Raw genomic sequence first — 14100 nt, 5'->3', positions numbered from 1 at the left:
CGGCTTTCGTTGGTCTTTTTGAAAACCGGTGTGCAGACAGCGATAAGAGGCAGAAATGTCACCAACATCCTTCTACTCTGACACGCAGCTTGACATGGACCTGGGTCTCTGCACCAGCGCGTATCATTGAACCCTGCCGTGAGAGATACACTCGTTCATTCACACATTCCTTCACTCTTCGGACATCAAACTCTCAGGACAGGCCGCACTTCATTCCTTGTTTCAAGACAGCTGAAAGACCAGGTTGTCTTGCACCACTATCCTAAAGCTAAGCTGAACCTCGATTCCTGCGTATTCCAGGTACATTTAGTTTTTGAATCCCGGAGTGTTGAACCTCCGCACGGGGAACGACTCCTGCTCCTCCTCCTTGTCCTTGAGCTCTGTCCATTCAGCCCCGACCTTGTGGATTCGGATATCCTCGTAGTGCCGGCCGATCAGATGGGGCAAGTATGCCTCGCCCACGCCGAGCTCATCCACCGAGACCACGGTATAGTCGGCTCGGCCGGTGGTGTACTTGAAATCGCTGACGGCCAGGATGGGGATACTGTGGAGAGGGTCGGCAGTGGTGCCCCGGATGGTCAGGCGGCCCTCGCCAACCGAGTGGTGGACGTCGTGCTCTCGAACTTCAAGGGTGCTGATGAGAGGTTCCCACTGAAGGCCCTTGCCCTGGGAATGGGGATACGCCTTAATCTCGAAGTTGATCGCGTCCCGGACGCGGGGAGGGAGGTCCTCGCCAAACTTTGCCTGAACCTCGATGAGACGGACACCATTGCGCTCAGCGTAGGCATAGCGCCAGTCTCCAGATCGCCAGAGACGGCATGTACCAGTCTTTTTCGCCTCACCCCAGACCTCACGGCCCCAGGTGACAGGGAGATCATTGCTGATGATGATCTCGAGCATGAATGTACCGGCCTTGCCGCGGAACTTGACGTCCAAGCTCACGATAGCGCAGTCGAACTCGCCGCACAGCTTGCTCTCCATGGTAGACATGAGGATATGGCCTGTGGGAGTGTCGCCTGGCTCTAGGCCCGGGGGAGAACACTGCGGACATATTCGGGGGTGGTGGTGAAGTCGATGACGATGGCCTCCTGGGAGAAGGAGGGTTTGGAGGAGAACTCCTCAAAGGCGCGGACCTGTTCCGGAGAGGCAATAAAAGACATGATTGACTTCTTTTTTTTTTTTTAATTCACCGGGTGTGAGTTGAGGTGGCGGGCAAAAAGATGCTTGTAAGTGACCAAGTTGTGTCAAAGCATGGGCAACAACCATGACCATTCAACTCAAGGTTCTTATACCCAGACTATATACTTTGATGTCCATCATGAAATGGCCTATTTTCTTGACTATTATGGAAAAATTGCGAGGGCGTCTAATCTCTCTCATGACATCCGCCGTCGACCCTCTCGTGATGCCGACCCATGGGGATGGGCCCGGTCTTAACCCAATTTGGCCAATGTGCGAGGTGCCAGACCCTTGGGACCCAGGCTTATCACAATTCGGTCGTTTCCAACTAACAACGGGGACCAATACGATTAGCCATGTAACATTGTCATGGTAACTATTGCGTGGTGCTGTCTACTGACCTGGCCAGTCGGACCCCGGATGGTATGGATGGACTCTACTCCAGGTTTTCCCCAGTCTTCGAATGCTTGCTATCACAGATCCAGTCTTGATAACAGCAAGGGGGCTAGAATCTTGTGATTTGCTTGATAGTTCTAGTTGATAAATCAAAGTTTGCCGTTTGAATAAGAAGGCGGCTGCCAGTCATCCTTCATCCCTTCAGTTGCAAACGTCCTCCTCACAACTCCCATTCCTCTCCATCTCTTTATTCATTTCTTCTTGGCTGTGTATCCTCAAGAGGCAGAACATCATGGATGTAGAAACTCCCACCAAAGAACACAAGGGCCAACAGCTCGACCAGCTTCAGCGGTCACCCAGCATGTCCATCATGGACGGACAACATCGTAATATCCACGAGAAGCCCTTCACCATCTGGACAGCCATGGGCATCGGCCATTCCATCACCAACACGGCCATCACCCTCATCGTGGGTCTCGCCAGTGGTGCTGCCCTCGGTGGTCCACCGCTCTTCATCTACGGCTTCATCATCATGGCAATCATTGCCGTCGCCGTCGCCATAAGCCTGGGGGAGCTTGCCTCGGCTCTGCCTCACTCTGGAGGTCAATACTACTGGGTTGCCGTCTTGGCTCCCCCGAGCTGTCGACGCTTCCTCTCCTATGTCACGGGCATTGTTGGGTGGGCTGGGGCTGTCTGCACCTGTGCCTCAGTCTGTCTCGCGGTTCCGACCACCATCTTCGCCATGGTGTCTTTGACACACCCCGACTTTGAATACAAGCCATGGATGGGATTTGTGGGGTTCCAAGTCCTGAACCTCTTGGCTTTTTCATTCAACTGTTTCGAGCACGTTCTCCCTTGGGTCAGCCGCTGCCTCCTCGTCTTCACCGTCTGCACCGTCACCGTCGTCTTTGTTAGCATCTTGGCCGCGAGCCCCCACAAGCAGACAGGCGAAGGTCTCTTTGTCAACTTGTACAACATCTCGGGATGGTCCGACGGAGTGGCTCTCCTGATCGGCCTCAATGCCCCCAACTGGGCCTTCTCCTGCCTTGACGCCACGGTGCATCTCGCCGACGAGATCCCCAACCCTCGACGAAACATCCCTCAAGCCCTGCTTGTTACAGTAGCTCTGGGCACCGCGACCGGCTTCCCCATCATTCTTGCGATGTTCCTCTCGGCCCCTTCGGTCGAAACCATTGTCAACTCTGCGACGCCTTCGTTACAAATCTTCTATGATGCATTCAGTCAGAGCACGGCCGCAGCCTTGGGTCTGCAGAGCATCGTCTTGGTTTCCGCAGCTGGTGCCATCATTGGTATTCACACTTGGCAATCCCGCATCGCCTGGGCTTTCAGCAAGGACAAGGGATTTCCATTCCATCGATTCCTTTCCCAGATTGCCCCCGAACCATACGGTACCCCCATCTACGCCCATATCTGGTCCTGCTGCTGGACTGCCGTGCTTGGATGCATCTACATGGGTTCGCAGCTTGCCTTCAACTCCCTAGTGTCCGGCGGTATCCTTCTTCAGTACATCACCTACTCTACCTGCATCTCGTGCCTCTTGTGGCACGGCCGGTCAAGAATCACGCCAGGTCCTTTTTGGTTCCCCAAGCTTGGCTTGGTTGCCAACATTGTCGTTTTGGTTTGGACGTTGATCGCACTCGTTTTCTACTGTTTCCCTTCTTTCATCCCGGTTCAAGCAGACCTGATGAACTACGTGTCTTGTGTCATCGTTGGTGTCTTTCTCTATGCTTTGGTGTATTGGGTCGCCTTTGGTCGCAAAGAGTACCAGACTCCAGAGCCGGAGCAGTATGATTGAGCTTGGGGACGAGGCGCTTGCATCTCAAGGATTTGTTGAATTTCCATCTTGAATTAGTCAAGTACCTGAAAAGTTTACTGTTGATGCTCAATCGGCACCCCTTCATCTATCATTGAGATGTTTTACATCTGCTAAATAGGGCACGGTTCACAGTTGCAAGCATTGTGTCGAGGTTCAAAGGAGAAGTATTCTTCTACAGAAATCAATATACAGGGATCTCTCTTGTGGGTCAATCATCAGCCAATCCGATCCAGTGGTAAAGGTGCATGTATCCTGGGGCAGTTATGCTCAAGCCTAACCTATACCATGGAATAACTCCAGGAGATGTAGCCATAAGATTAATTGACAGGGGCATTTGCATGCTTCTCTTTTCTAACCGTTGGTTCATAGAGCACATCTCCATCATCCTACCCAATATATGCACCCGACGCATCACCATTCGAGTAGCCAGCAATCGTGGTACCTCCATCAATCGCCACAATTGACCCAGTCATGAATTGCGCACGCTCCGAAAGCAAAAAGCAGATCAACTCGGCCACCTCTTCAGGCTTGCCCGGTTTACCTGAGGGCTGAGTCGCGTGAGCCAGTTCATCAGCAGACAAACCGAGGTGGCTCAGCATGGGCGTGTCGATATTTCCAGGCGCCACGGCATTGACACGGATGCCCCTCTTTGCATATTCGAGCGCTGCCGTCTTGGTGAGGCCATTGACTGCATGCTTGGAGGCAACGTAACCTGCGCATCCGACCGTTCCAATGGTACCCGCATCCGAGGAGAGGTTGACGATTGATCCTGGCCCCCCAAGCTCGAGAAAGGCTCGGATCTCTTGCTGCATACAGTGAAAGGTGCCAGTCAGGTTGGCATTGATCACCGCAGCCCAACTGGCAGGATCGGTCGCATCAATGGTAACGCCCTTGGGCAGAATGCCTGCTGCATTGACTGCAAAATCGAGACCGCCGGCCCACGACACAACCTTTGCCACCGCGTCTCTCACCACCTCGCTCTTGGTCACGTCGACCCAAACAGGCAGTGTCCGTACACCAAAAATCTCTCCAAGTTGCTGAGCTCGGGTTGTGGTGTCCGTCAGATCCAGGAGAGCGACACTCGCGCCTCGAGATGCAAGTAGATGAGCACAGGCGTACCCTATACCGCCTGATGCACCCGTGACGAGAGCAACTTTCCCACTGAACTCGCCAGCCATGATGATGTGACCTTGGGATAAAGAATAGCGAAAGGAGTCGGTGTTGACAGGTGGGGCGCGGCAAATGAGGCGTCGTGTAATAAAGCTGTGTAGAATAATCCTCGATAGACGTCAACATACAATAACAGAGCAGCACAGAAATGGCTCCCACAATTGGCTACATTCTTTCTCGCTGTCTTATATCTCTACGCGTAAATCTGTTCATGGCTTTGCTAACTCTATTTGGAACAAGTCCGAGTCTTCACTTGAGTGCCAAATGGAAGATTCTTAATTACCCCTCACAGTCTCATCATGACACCCGGGCTGTTCCTAATTTGGCCAAAATGCGAGCTTCGGAGGAGTGATCCCATGGTTGTCATGGTTTGGCGTACTTATCAACCACCTACTTCAACATAGTCTTGAGACTTTTGATAGTTCAATTTAGATGCCTAGCCCATGTACATTTTCTCAACTTCAAATCCCAAATATGAGTTCCAAAGTTGCCATTGTCACTGGAGCATCTTCTGGCCTCGGCCGTGCCATCGCCCTCAACTATGGCCGGATGGGATGGAAAATCGTCTGCGCTGATCTTCGCCCTGATACCCCGAGCACGACAACCACCACCGTGGACTTGATCAACCAAGAAGCACGTGGCAAAGCCATCTTTTTCCGGACCGACGTCTCCTCTTCCGACGATGTCCAGTCTCTCATTGACACCGCCGTGAACACCTTTGGCAGGGTGGATGTCCTTGTTAACAATGCCGGCATTTCTCTCGAGTCTCGCGGAAAGTTGGGACCCAAGCCAATTGCCGACACGGATGATTCTACCTTTGATACTACCTGGGCCGTAAATACCAGATCGGTATTCTTGGGCTGCAAATACGCCATCCGGCAATTCCTTAGCCAGGAGCCATGGCCCACGGGCGATCGAGGATGGATTATCAATATTGCGTCCGTCTACGGCCTGAAACCCGAGATTGAATATAGTTGGTCCATACGATTATGTGTTCATCCAGTCACTGACTCTTCTGTCCAATAGTCTCTTACTCTACCTCCAAAGCGGCCGTAGTTCATATGACAAAGTGCATCGCCCGCGAGTACGGCCACTCCAAGATTCACGTCAACGCCATCTGTCCTGGCTGTAAGTCACCGTATCTCTGGATATCTATTTTTGACTAATTTTTCATATTTTCTGCAGTCGTCAAGACAGAAATGGATCGCGTCATGCTGGAAGATGAGGCCCTGGGCGCTGCTACCGTTGCTCTCCATCCTTGGGGATCATTGGGAGCTGCTGACGATGTGGCCAAGGCGGCTTGCTTTCTGGCTAGCGACCAGGCGGCATGGATCACAGGTGTTGCGTTACCGGTCGATGGTGGCTACATGACAGCGTAAAAACCAAACTTGTTTGACACTTCACTCTGGGTGTCTAGATGGCAGTATCAGCCACGTGCCTCCTCAGATATACAGCAGCACAAGACATCTGATAGCCAAAGTGGTCTTGGGTGATCAGCCAAGGGAGTTCTTTTTGATATCGCTGGTCATTCTTGTTAGTGGCATCTCAGTGATTCTTACAATACTAGAATGGTTTCATCGAACGGTTTATCTATCGGTTCTTCGAATTTGTCCGGCATCTGATGAAAGGCGTCGATCGAAAGACCCCCGAGAGTATTCAATTACGACAAAGACTTTAGTGCCTGCCACAGTTGCTCTGGTGGGTGGTGGGCTGAACAAAGACGGGAGCATCCACGGGGACGAGATGACTTGCCGCCGAAGCTCGTCCTGGAAGCCGGCCCTTGCTTAAACAAGCTCCTCGGAGGTAAAAGTGATGAACTGCTCGCCGTAATGTTGTATTAGGCTGGACCAAAGGGTTGACACTGAGTTCAAGGCATTATCGGTTTCATCTGTCGTCCGCACCATCTGCCCACACAAGCCACAGGTCATGGCCGAGGCAAATCAAACCCTGCCTTTACGAGCGTATTTGCACCAAGGGGTAGTTTTGTCATGGCCGGGTTTCCGCTGTGGAAGTGTCAAGCTATGACCACAAGCTGTAAGGGGATTGTTTCTCCCGCACTTTTGCACGTCAAGGAGCCATGCTCTGTCCTGAACGCCATCCTCCTGACATGGTTTTAGCGGGCGGTTGGTAAAACAAAAGCTAGAAAAGAAGCGGTTTCGGGTATGATTTGGAATGGTTGACAGATGGCAGATGTTTGGATTGGATGCCTCGTAATTCAAGTGCGCGGCGTCAGAGAAGCCCGACACCAGGTCACGCAGCGGGTCACGTGTACCCCCCTGGTCTCACCATCCCGCCAAACCGTTGATCTCATGAGCCAGGTAGCCGGCTCGGCACGGGGGAAGATTCGCGTGGCCATATCTTGGGCCCTGCAGCACATTGTGCTATGCGTTCCGTGAGTGATGGATTCTGGCACAGGGGGCCCTGGTGCCAAGTGAGTCGAGATGAGACAGCAGAATTATGCGACGAGATCTGGACCGACGTGGAGTCTCTTGTTTATAGATGCTATTACCTCCGGGTTTCATCGAGTGACATTGAAACAGATGCGATTTTTGATCGGGGAAAAGGTTTTACCTCCATCGGGCTGGATAAGACGGCATCGGATTTTGACTTAACGTTAAGGGAGGAAGGTATGCTTAAAACACCCTGGAGTGGTCCTTCCGTTAATCATCTTCACACAGCTTAGTCACATGCCGTGATGGGAGTCAAACAGCTGGGCCCTGATCAGTCAAATACCAACCTCTCCTTGACAACTTGACCTCCTTAGCAAAAAGAGGCTATTCGCAAGCCTGCGCATGGTTCAGCGTTCCTCCCACAAGCCGAAGTCTTCGCTTCTTGTTTCGCCCGTGCAGACCCCGTCCTCTGCCTCACATCACCGCATGACGAAAATATCCGTCCAAGGGTCAGGGCACAATAAACCCCCTGCCAACCGTCTCGTTAAAGAAGGTCGCTTTCTTGATCCAGGGCCATTTCCGCCAACCCCCATGCTTCCAGGCGGTCTTGGTCAAGAGCCACACCAGAATTCGATACAACGCCTTCGATCCCCGGCCTTGTTCGAGACAAGCATGGCCCGTGACCTGCAGAACACCCCGACCAGCCGGGGCTATCGGAGCCCCCCGCAATGCTTCCTCGTCTGTTGTGGCCGGCTTTGGAAGCCAATTCTGGACGGACAAAACAACCCCCGGTTGTTTCCAACGGTGAGCGACCCAGGGCCTGTCGTTCAAGGGGCTTCAAGCTGAGTGAGATCCTGGCAGGCGACGGGAGATGCAGAATTTTTCCCGACACGCACCAAACGAAACAGAAACCTTCCAAATGTATCACCATGATTTAGACGCCAGATGAGCCAAATTGTTAGCCCGATAAAAAGACTGCAATTCGGATCGGCATGAATAAGGCATGTTTGGGAGATCAGGCGCCACGCGGCGAGGGCTCACGGCAGCCAACCAAATCCATCTGTGCCTGGCAGCTCCAGACGCCAGAGCAAAAGCCCAGTATCACTGGTTTCAAAACTCGGCCGGGCAGTTACAGGGGCACCAAGCGCCGATTCTTGGGCTGGTTTCCAATGAGTGGAACCTCCGCGTCGAGGTGACATTGGGATGTGGCGGCCGCCAACGAGTTTGCGCCTCTACCAGAGGCCCAAGAGATGCCAAGGCCTCTCAAACAAGGGGCTTGACAGTTCTGCTGCCGTTGCCAATGACGCAGGCTGCATATCTTTGATTGCATCCCAGGGCTCGACCTGATCGACACGGTTTTGTACCCAAATTCGGTCTGGGAGGCTGATGGACGCTGGGTTTCGATTCAGCTACCGCATGAAGTGGAAAATAACTACGGAATGCCGAGGAAGAATCAAATCACAGATCTTGAGCCTTGAGTTTGCCGCTCTTTCGAAAGGAAAGTCGTCGGCAACAGAGTTTTGACGCGCGGGCATCTGGTTGAGACACTGACGACGCCGGACTGGCCCCGTCTTATTGGCGGCAATGGGCCTGGTACCGCGGTTGTGGGTAACAAAAACAGCTTCTCTCACCCAACGCTTTGCCAGCTGACGACGGCCAAGTACGGGGACACGAACCCATCAGCTGGTACTGCCGTCATGTTCCCCAAGGGATCTGAGAAACAGCAATCAGACGCGGCGGGCCAATCAGTCGATGCTGCGGCTAGGCGCTCATACAATAACAGACACTGCCAACACCGTCATAAAGCAGGAATGGTTTCGACGCGATTCACCAAGGGAAGCGTGCAAGTTTCGACTGCAACCTCTTGTGCCGGAGGTTAGGATTCAAGTACAGTACAAGAGCAAAGCAAAGGGGCTCTTGGGCAGTTTGACTTGGCAGAGACTCTCCGACCATGGTCGCACGCTCTGCTGCGCTAAACATGGTCGAGCCCCTGTCCCTGACACCGAAGCCCTGGATCCACGACCCCTAGCATTAGCGGCGCCACTGCCAGACGTTGGCCGTGGTCCCCCGCGGGCGACATGCATCCAATGCATCTTGCGGCTCTCCTGGCCCTGGACCTGGTTCAGATGCCACCAGTCAGAGGCCAGCTTCGCGCCCAAATGCCATTGTTCGATTTCTCCTATTAAATCCACGCCTGCCCGCGCATCACAGCTGCTGGACGGCCATTCTCATTCTATTGTTCTTGTTCGGGTTCCTATTGTGGAAGACGTCTCTTTTTGTCTTTCAATTACTTTCTTGTTCATCATTTTCCCTTCCCTTGTTTCTATCTCACTCTCTGATATTTCCCTTTTCGGATTTGTGCTGCTAGACAGTTCCTTAATCACCCTCCTTTGACTGTTCCCGAACAGTGCATCGCGCACCTACTTTCGACCGTTCATTATTTACCGTTTCGAGAGGAGCGTTGATCGCCTGCCTCCTCTACCAGTTTCAGTACTCATTCCTTTACTGCTTTGCCATCCAAGGCACCGCTCTCTTCCTTGACTCGATTTCGACTTAGACGACCGAGCAACTATCTATCTACTTGAGTGAAACGGCTGGAACCAGTTCACTTTCGCGCTTCAGCATATTTCTTCCCATATACCCACGAATCTTCAGTTAAAAACACCATCACCATGGCGATCTTCAAGAGTCTCTTCGCTACCCTGCTGCTTTCGGCCCCCTTCGCCGCCGCCGCCCCTCTGGACCTGTCGGCTGGCTTCAAGGACATGGCCGAATCCCTCCCTGATCTCCCCGAGGAGGTCACTGGCAAGGTTGGAATCAGCTCCTTCCTTCGAACAATGGTCTCGAACCCCGATGCCCAGAACATCATTCCCAACAAGTACATTGTTGTCTTCAACAACGACGACTTCGACGATGATGCCATCAGCGCCAAGGAGGCCTCGTTTGCCATGGCTATCAAGAAGCGAAACCTGAACAAGCGAGGCCTCAACGGCCTGAACCTTTCCACCACCATCAACTCCTTCAAGATGAACAAGTGGCGAGCCATGTCCCTCGACGCCGACGATTTGATGATCAAGGACCTTTACGATGCTGACGAAGTTGCCTACATTGAGGCCGATACCCATGTCCAGCTCAACGGCGCCATCGCCCAGGTCAACGCTCCCCCAGGTCTCGACCGTCTTTCTCACGCTCAGCCCAACGAGGATACCTATGTCTTTGACGACAGCGCTGGCGAGGGCATTGTTGCCTATGTGGTTGATACCGGTATCAAGACAACTCACACTGAGTTTGAGGGCCGTGCCACTTTCGGAGGCAACTTCATTAACAACGTCGTAAGTATATTGATGATTTGCGCATTGTGAAATGATATCTTTGGCTGACTGAAGACAAGGACGATGATGAGAACGGACACGGCAGCCACGTCGCTGGTACCATCGCTGGTGCTACCTTTGGCGTTGCCAAGAAGGCCGAGCTTGTTGCTGTCAAGGTCCTGGATGCCTCTGGCGGCGGCAGCAACTCTGGTGTTCTCCAGGGCATGCAGTTCGTCATTGACGACGTCGAGAAGCGAGGAAAGAAGGGCAAGGCTGTTATGAACATGTCTCTGGGTGGTGACTTTTCCGCGGCCATCAACCGCGCCATCGAGGCTCTCTTCAAGGCTGGCGTTGTCCCCGTTGTGGCTGCTGGTAACGAGAACGTGAGTGAACATTGAGCCGTTATCGAAAGACAACGACTAACAAGGAATAGCGAGATACCGCCCTGACTTCCCCCCGGCTCTGCTCCCAACGCCATCACCGTCGGTGCTATCGATGGCACAACCGACGTGCGAGCCCCCTTCTCTAACTTTGGAAAGGACGTCGACATCTATGCTCCCGGTGTCCAAGTCCTCAGCGTTGGTATTGACTCCAACACCGCTACCGCCTCCCTGAGCGGCACCAGCATGGGTATGTTTCAACTGCTTCCCCGTCGTGCTCGCCACCTTAATGCTAACCTGCTGCAGCCTCTCCCCACGTTGCCGGTCTTGCTGCCTACCTCATGAGCTTCCAGAACGTCCAGGAGCCCAGCCGCGTTGTTGAGCTCATCAAGAGCCTCGCCCAGCAGAGCGGTGCCAAGGTCCGAAACAACGCTCCTGACACCACCGACCTCATCGCCAACAACGGCAACCAATAGAAGCAGTCACGGCAGCACAACCACCATGGGGAATCAGGGACAATGGGAAAGCGGGACGTTTTTTGATTACCAGGGGAAAAAGAAGAACAAATTTCAGGGATAATTGGTAGCCCACCTCCGTACAAACCTGAGATATTTCATGCCTATTCATGCGTGTAAATATGTAATATAGAACAGTAGACACACTTGTGATCTCTCGCACTTGCTCGTTATGTGCCAGGAGTTGGACCGGAAAAGGCAACTGGATATAGACGGTGTATCAATAACGACTACAACTATGATCTTCCAGGCAAGGACAAGGCGAGCAGCTGTTAACATCGGCCCGGAGAAGCCAAGACGGAACGACACGGCATGTCCGACACTGAGGCCTCTCTTGTCAACACGATGACACAGCTGGACATGCAGGATCGGAAGATTACTCCTGCAGCGAGGCCACAGCCACGATGTAACCTTTCAACGCAGGGCCGACACCCCTGGGGCACGATGAGCAGACCCATTACTTATCGGATCAGCTAAGTCCCTCAAGTGGCAGGGAACTGCATGAAAAGACAAAACCAGAGCCCAGACGCTTGTCTCATGGCCCGTCTCGTGCACATGTAGATCCAAGCCTAAAATGCAGGTCTCTTTTAAGCATAAGCGTCACGGATAGATTGCAGAATGGGATATCAGTATGTTTGCTCGCCGCCGCATGTCCGTCGTCCGGAGACGTCGAGATGGACTTGCGGCGCGCCTCGCCAAAAGACTGAGGCTGAGAGCAATGGGATTCGATTTTAGCACTTCTTCGGCACAACCACAGTCATGAAAGGACTGGATTGCAATTTGACATCCGTGCTGGAGCGTACTGCTCCGGTATCAGGCTGTGAACGCACACATCACGTAAACGGGGGACTGGGCGAAACTTGGAATGCAGCATGCGCTGTACAACGCCGCTGCTTGTTGTATTAGAAAGAGTAAACGCCCGGCAATGCGACCTAGGCCCGATCCCCTTCTCATGGGGGATCTGTGTCAAGTATGGGTACGTTAGGATATCGTGAAAAGGTTCTGGCATAAAACATGAAAGACCAAACAACTCGACCAGCGGATTATGGTGTTACAATTCGTCACGGCCCGTAACTAGGGGTGTGGCCTTCTCGCCACCTGGTAGGAAGACACTGGCCTCTTTGAAGATGTTGTCGAACCTGGCGCCGAAGAACCAAGCAGTGCCGATCTGTAAATGATGTATTAGTCGACCAAGTTGATAATAGGAATACATAGTAACATACCATAAGACCAGAAATGCAGAGCAAGCTGGCAATGACGACACCAAAGAGGACAACGGCCTCACCAGGGTCCATGGTGGGCTCCTTGTTCTGCCTCTGGTTGTTCTCCAGGGCGAGCTTCTTGGGATCTTGTCGGGGGAAGAGGGTTTCGATAAATTGCTCAATCTGAAGTGGGTTAGTGAGGGTATTCTTAGACATGATGCAGAGCAAGACATACCTTGGCGCACTGCGCACTGATGGCAAGATAGCTGGGATCTCTCGGGTCGTTCTTTGCCTGGATCCGCCGTGCGTATCTCCGAAAGACATCGCATACTGTGACGAGGTTTTGAGTGCTCTCAAACATGATCTGGCAGGCATCACCCTTGGTGATCTTGACGTTCCGCTCGAGAACGTTGGGGTTTCTGAAGACGAGCTCCAGTGTGGCAATGGCCATGCCCTGGGGGATGGCAACAAAGTTGAAGACACTCTGGTCCTTGATGCCGGCCATGTAGAACAGGCACTCCTCGCTGTGCTTGAGAGCATCAAGAACCATCTCGGAGACACACTCGACGGCCTTTGTGCGCTGCTTAGGATCGAAAAGATCCTCCCACTTGTCGACGTGCTTGCTCCAGATCTCCTTAGGATACCATCTTCGACCGTCCTCCCAGTCTTCATGGATATCTCGAATAATGTTGGTCTTTTGGAGGAACTGACCCATTGACTCGGTCAGTGAGGGACGCTCAGCCAGTTTGGGGTTGGCGAGCTCCGAGGCGACAAACAGGCGTGTTAGGCCCTCGCCGACGAGGCCAGCAACGTAATGGCAGTAAAGCTCATACTCGTCGACTGTTTGCACGCCATTCTCGATCATCTCTGTGTTTTGGGCATAATCGGCCATGCCATTGCCCATCTTGATGGTCATGTCCTTGATAATCTCATAGTAAGGAGCCTTGATCTTCTTGAGCTCAGTGATGACGACGTCAAAGTGCTCAAGAAGCTCCTTGTCCTTCTCTTGACTCTCATGGAACTGCCAGCCATCCTGCTCCATGGTGTTGTGGAACTCGCGCAGAAGAGGGATCTTCTTGTCCAGGGGGAGAGTCATGTCGTCCTCAATAGTATCCAGACCACGGAGAACAAGGTAGAAGAGGGTAATGGGGACAAGAAGCTCATGGTTAAGCTCCTGGATGACGGCCGCAAAGCTGCGGCTCGTCATGTTCAGGTAGCGGAAGCATTCTTGCAGCTCGGGGATTCGGTGCTGGGATCACGCTTGTGGACAGGATCGTGCCAGACCTTCCTGGAGAGGACATTAGAAGCTGCCGATAGAAGAAGGCAGGAAGAGGTCTCACCATTGGATAATGGACCGAAGCTGGTTCGGGTGGAAGAGGTAGTAGAGGGCACCCATTTTTGCGGCGTGAGGGGGGAGCGGGTAGGCGAGACAAGCAACTCAAGGGAGAAGCAGATGATGGACAGTGCGCCGAGTCGACTCAGGAAGTGGGAGGAAGCAAAGTTTTTATGCCAATTGCAACCGTTGACCCCAAAGACGTCGTTTTGCGTTGCTCGCCATCAACTGCGCGAGGAAGAAGGAGAGATGAGAGAGGACAGAATTGATCTGGACACCCACTCTTCCGGGTAAATCCACATTAGCAAGAGCTCATTTCTTACGGTGGAGGTGGAGGTGGCCGATCCTTGTAGAGTGATGTAGCGGATACTAGAATAATATTTCGCG

At 52.9% G+C, this 14100-nt stretch overlaps 6 protein-coding genes across 6 annotated transcripts; 3 read left to right on the top strand and 3 right to left on the bottom strand.

The window, feature by feature from the left end:
- Positions 1-306: 306 nt before the first annotated feature.
- MRS44_001735 (uncharacterized protein) lies at positions 307-1160 on the bottom strand (the record flags this gene model as incomplete). The annotated part of the gene is made up of 2 exons (XM_065623806.1): positions 307-1001; positions 1043-1160. 2 exons carry the CDS (start codon positions 1158-1160, stop codon positions 307-309), a joined length of 813 nt encoding a protein of 270 aa, XP_065480224.1.
- A 707-nt stretch (positions 1161-1867) lies between these two features.
- On the top strand, positions 1868-3391 carry MRS44_001734 (uncharacterized protein; the record flags this gene model as incomplete). The annotated part of the gene is made up of 1 exon (XM_046279873.2): positions 1868-3391. The coding sequence occupies one exon, from the start codon at positions 1868-1870 to the stop codon at positions 3389-3391; it is 1524 nt and encodes a 507-aa protein (XP_046137991.2).
- A 407-nt stretch (positions 3392-3798) lies between these two features.
- On the bottom strand, positions 3799-4590 carry MRS44_001733 (uncharacterized protein; the record flags this gene model as incomplete). The annotated part of the gene is made up of 1 exon (XM_046272515.2): positions 3799-4590. One exon carries the CDS (start codon positions 4588-4590, stop codon positions 3799-3801), a length of 792 nt encoding a protein of 263 aa, XP_046137992.2.
- A 466-nt stretch (positions 4591-5056) lies between these two features.
- MRS44_001732 (uncharacterized protein) lies at positions 5057-5961 on the top strand (the record flags this gene model as incomplete). The annotated part of the gene is made up of 3 exons (XM_046271995.2): positions 5057-5555; positions 5609-5710; positions 5768-5961. The coding sequence occupies 3 exons, from the start codon at positions 5057-5059 to the stop codon at positions 5959-5961; spliced, it is 795 nt and encodes a 264-aa protein (XP_046137993.2).
- A 3683-nt stretch (positions 5962-9644) lies between these two features.
- On the top strand, positions 9645-11139 carry MRS44_001731 (uncharacterized protein; the record flags this gene model as incomplete). The annotated part of the gene is made up of 4 exons (XM_065623805.1): positions 9645-10304; positions 10364-10666; positions 10823-10913; positions 10970-11139. The coding sequence occupies 4 exons, from the start codon at positions 9645-9647 to the stop codon at positions 11137-11139; spliced, it is 1224 nt and encodes a 407-aa protein (XP_065480223.1).
- Positions 11140-12229: 1090 nt separating this feature from the next.
- MRS44_001730 (uncharacterized protein) lies at positions 12230-13776 on the bottom strand (the record flags this gene model as incomplete). The annotated part of the gene is made up of 4 exons (XM_065623804.1): positions 12230-12346; positions 12402-12563; positions 12616-13573; positions 13721-13776. 4 exons carry the CDS (start codon positions 13774-13776, stop codon positions 12230-12232), a joined length of 1293 nt encoding a protein of 430 aa, XP_065480222.1.
- Between the last annotated feature and the right edge of the window lie 324 nt (positions 13777-14100).

Source organism: Fusarium solani (genome assembly GCF_023522795.1).
Source record: "Fusarium solani strain SB1 chromosome Unknown bctg00000000, whole genome shotgun sequence".
Lineage (NCBI taxonomy): Eukaryota > Fungi > Ascomycota > Sordariomycetes > Hypocreales > Nectriaceae > Fusarium > Fusarium solani.
The sequence above is the reverse complement of the archived record's forward strand: the minus strand, read 5'-3'. Positions and strand labels throughout refer to the sequence as shown.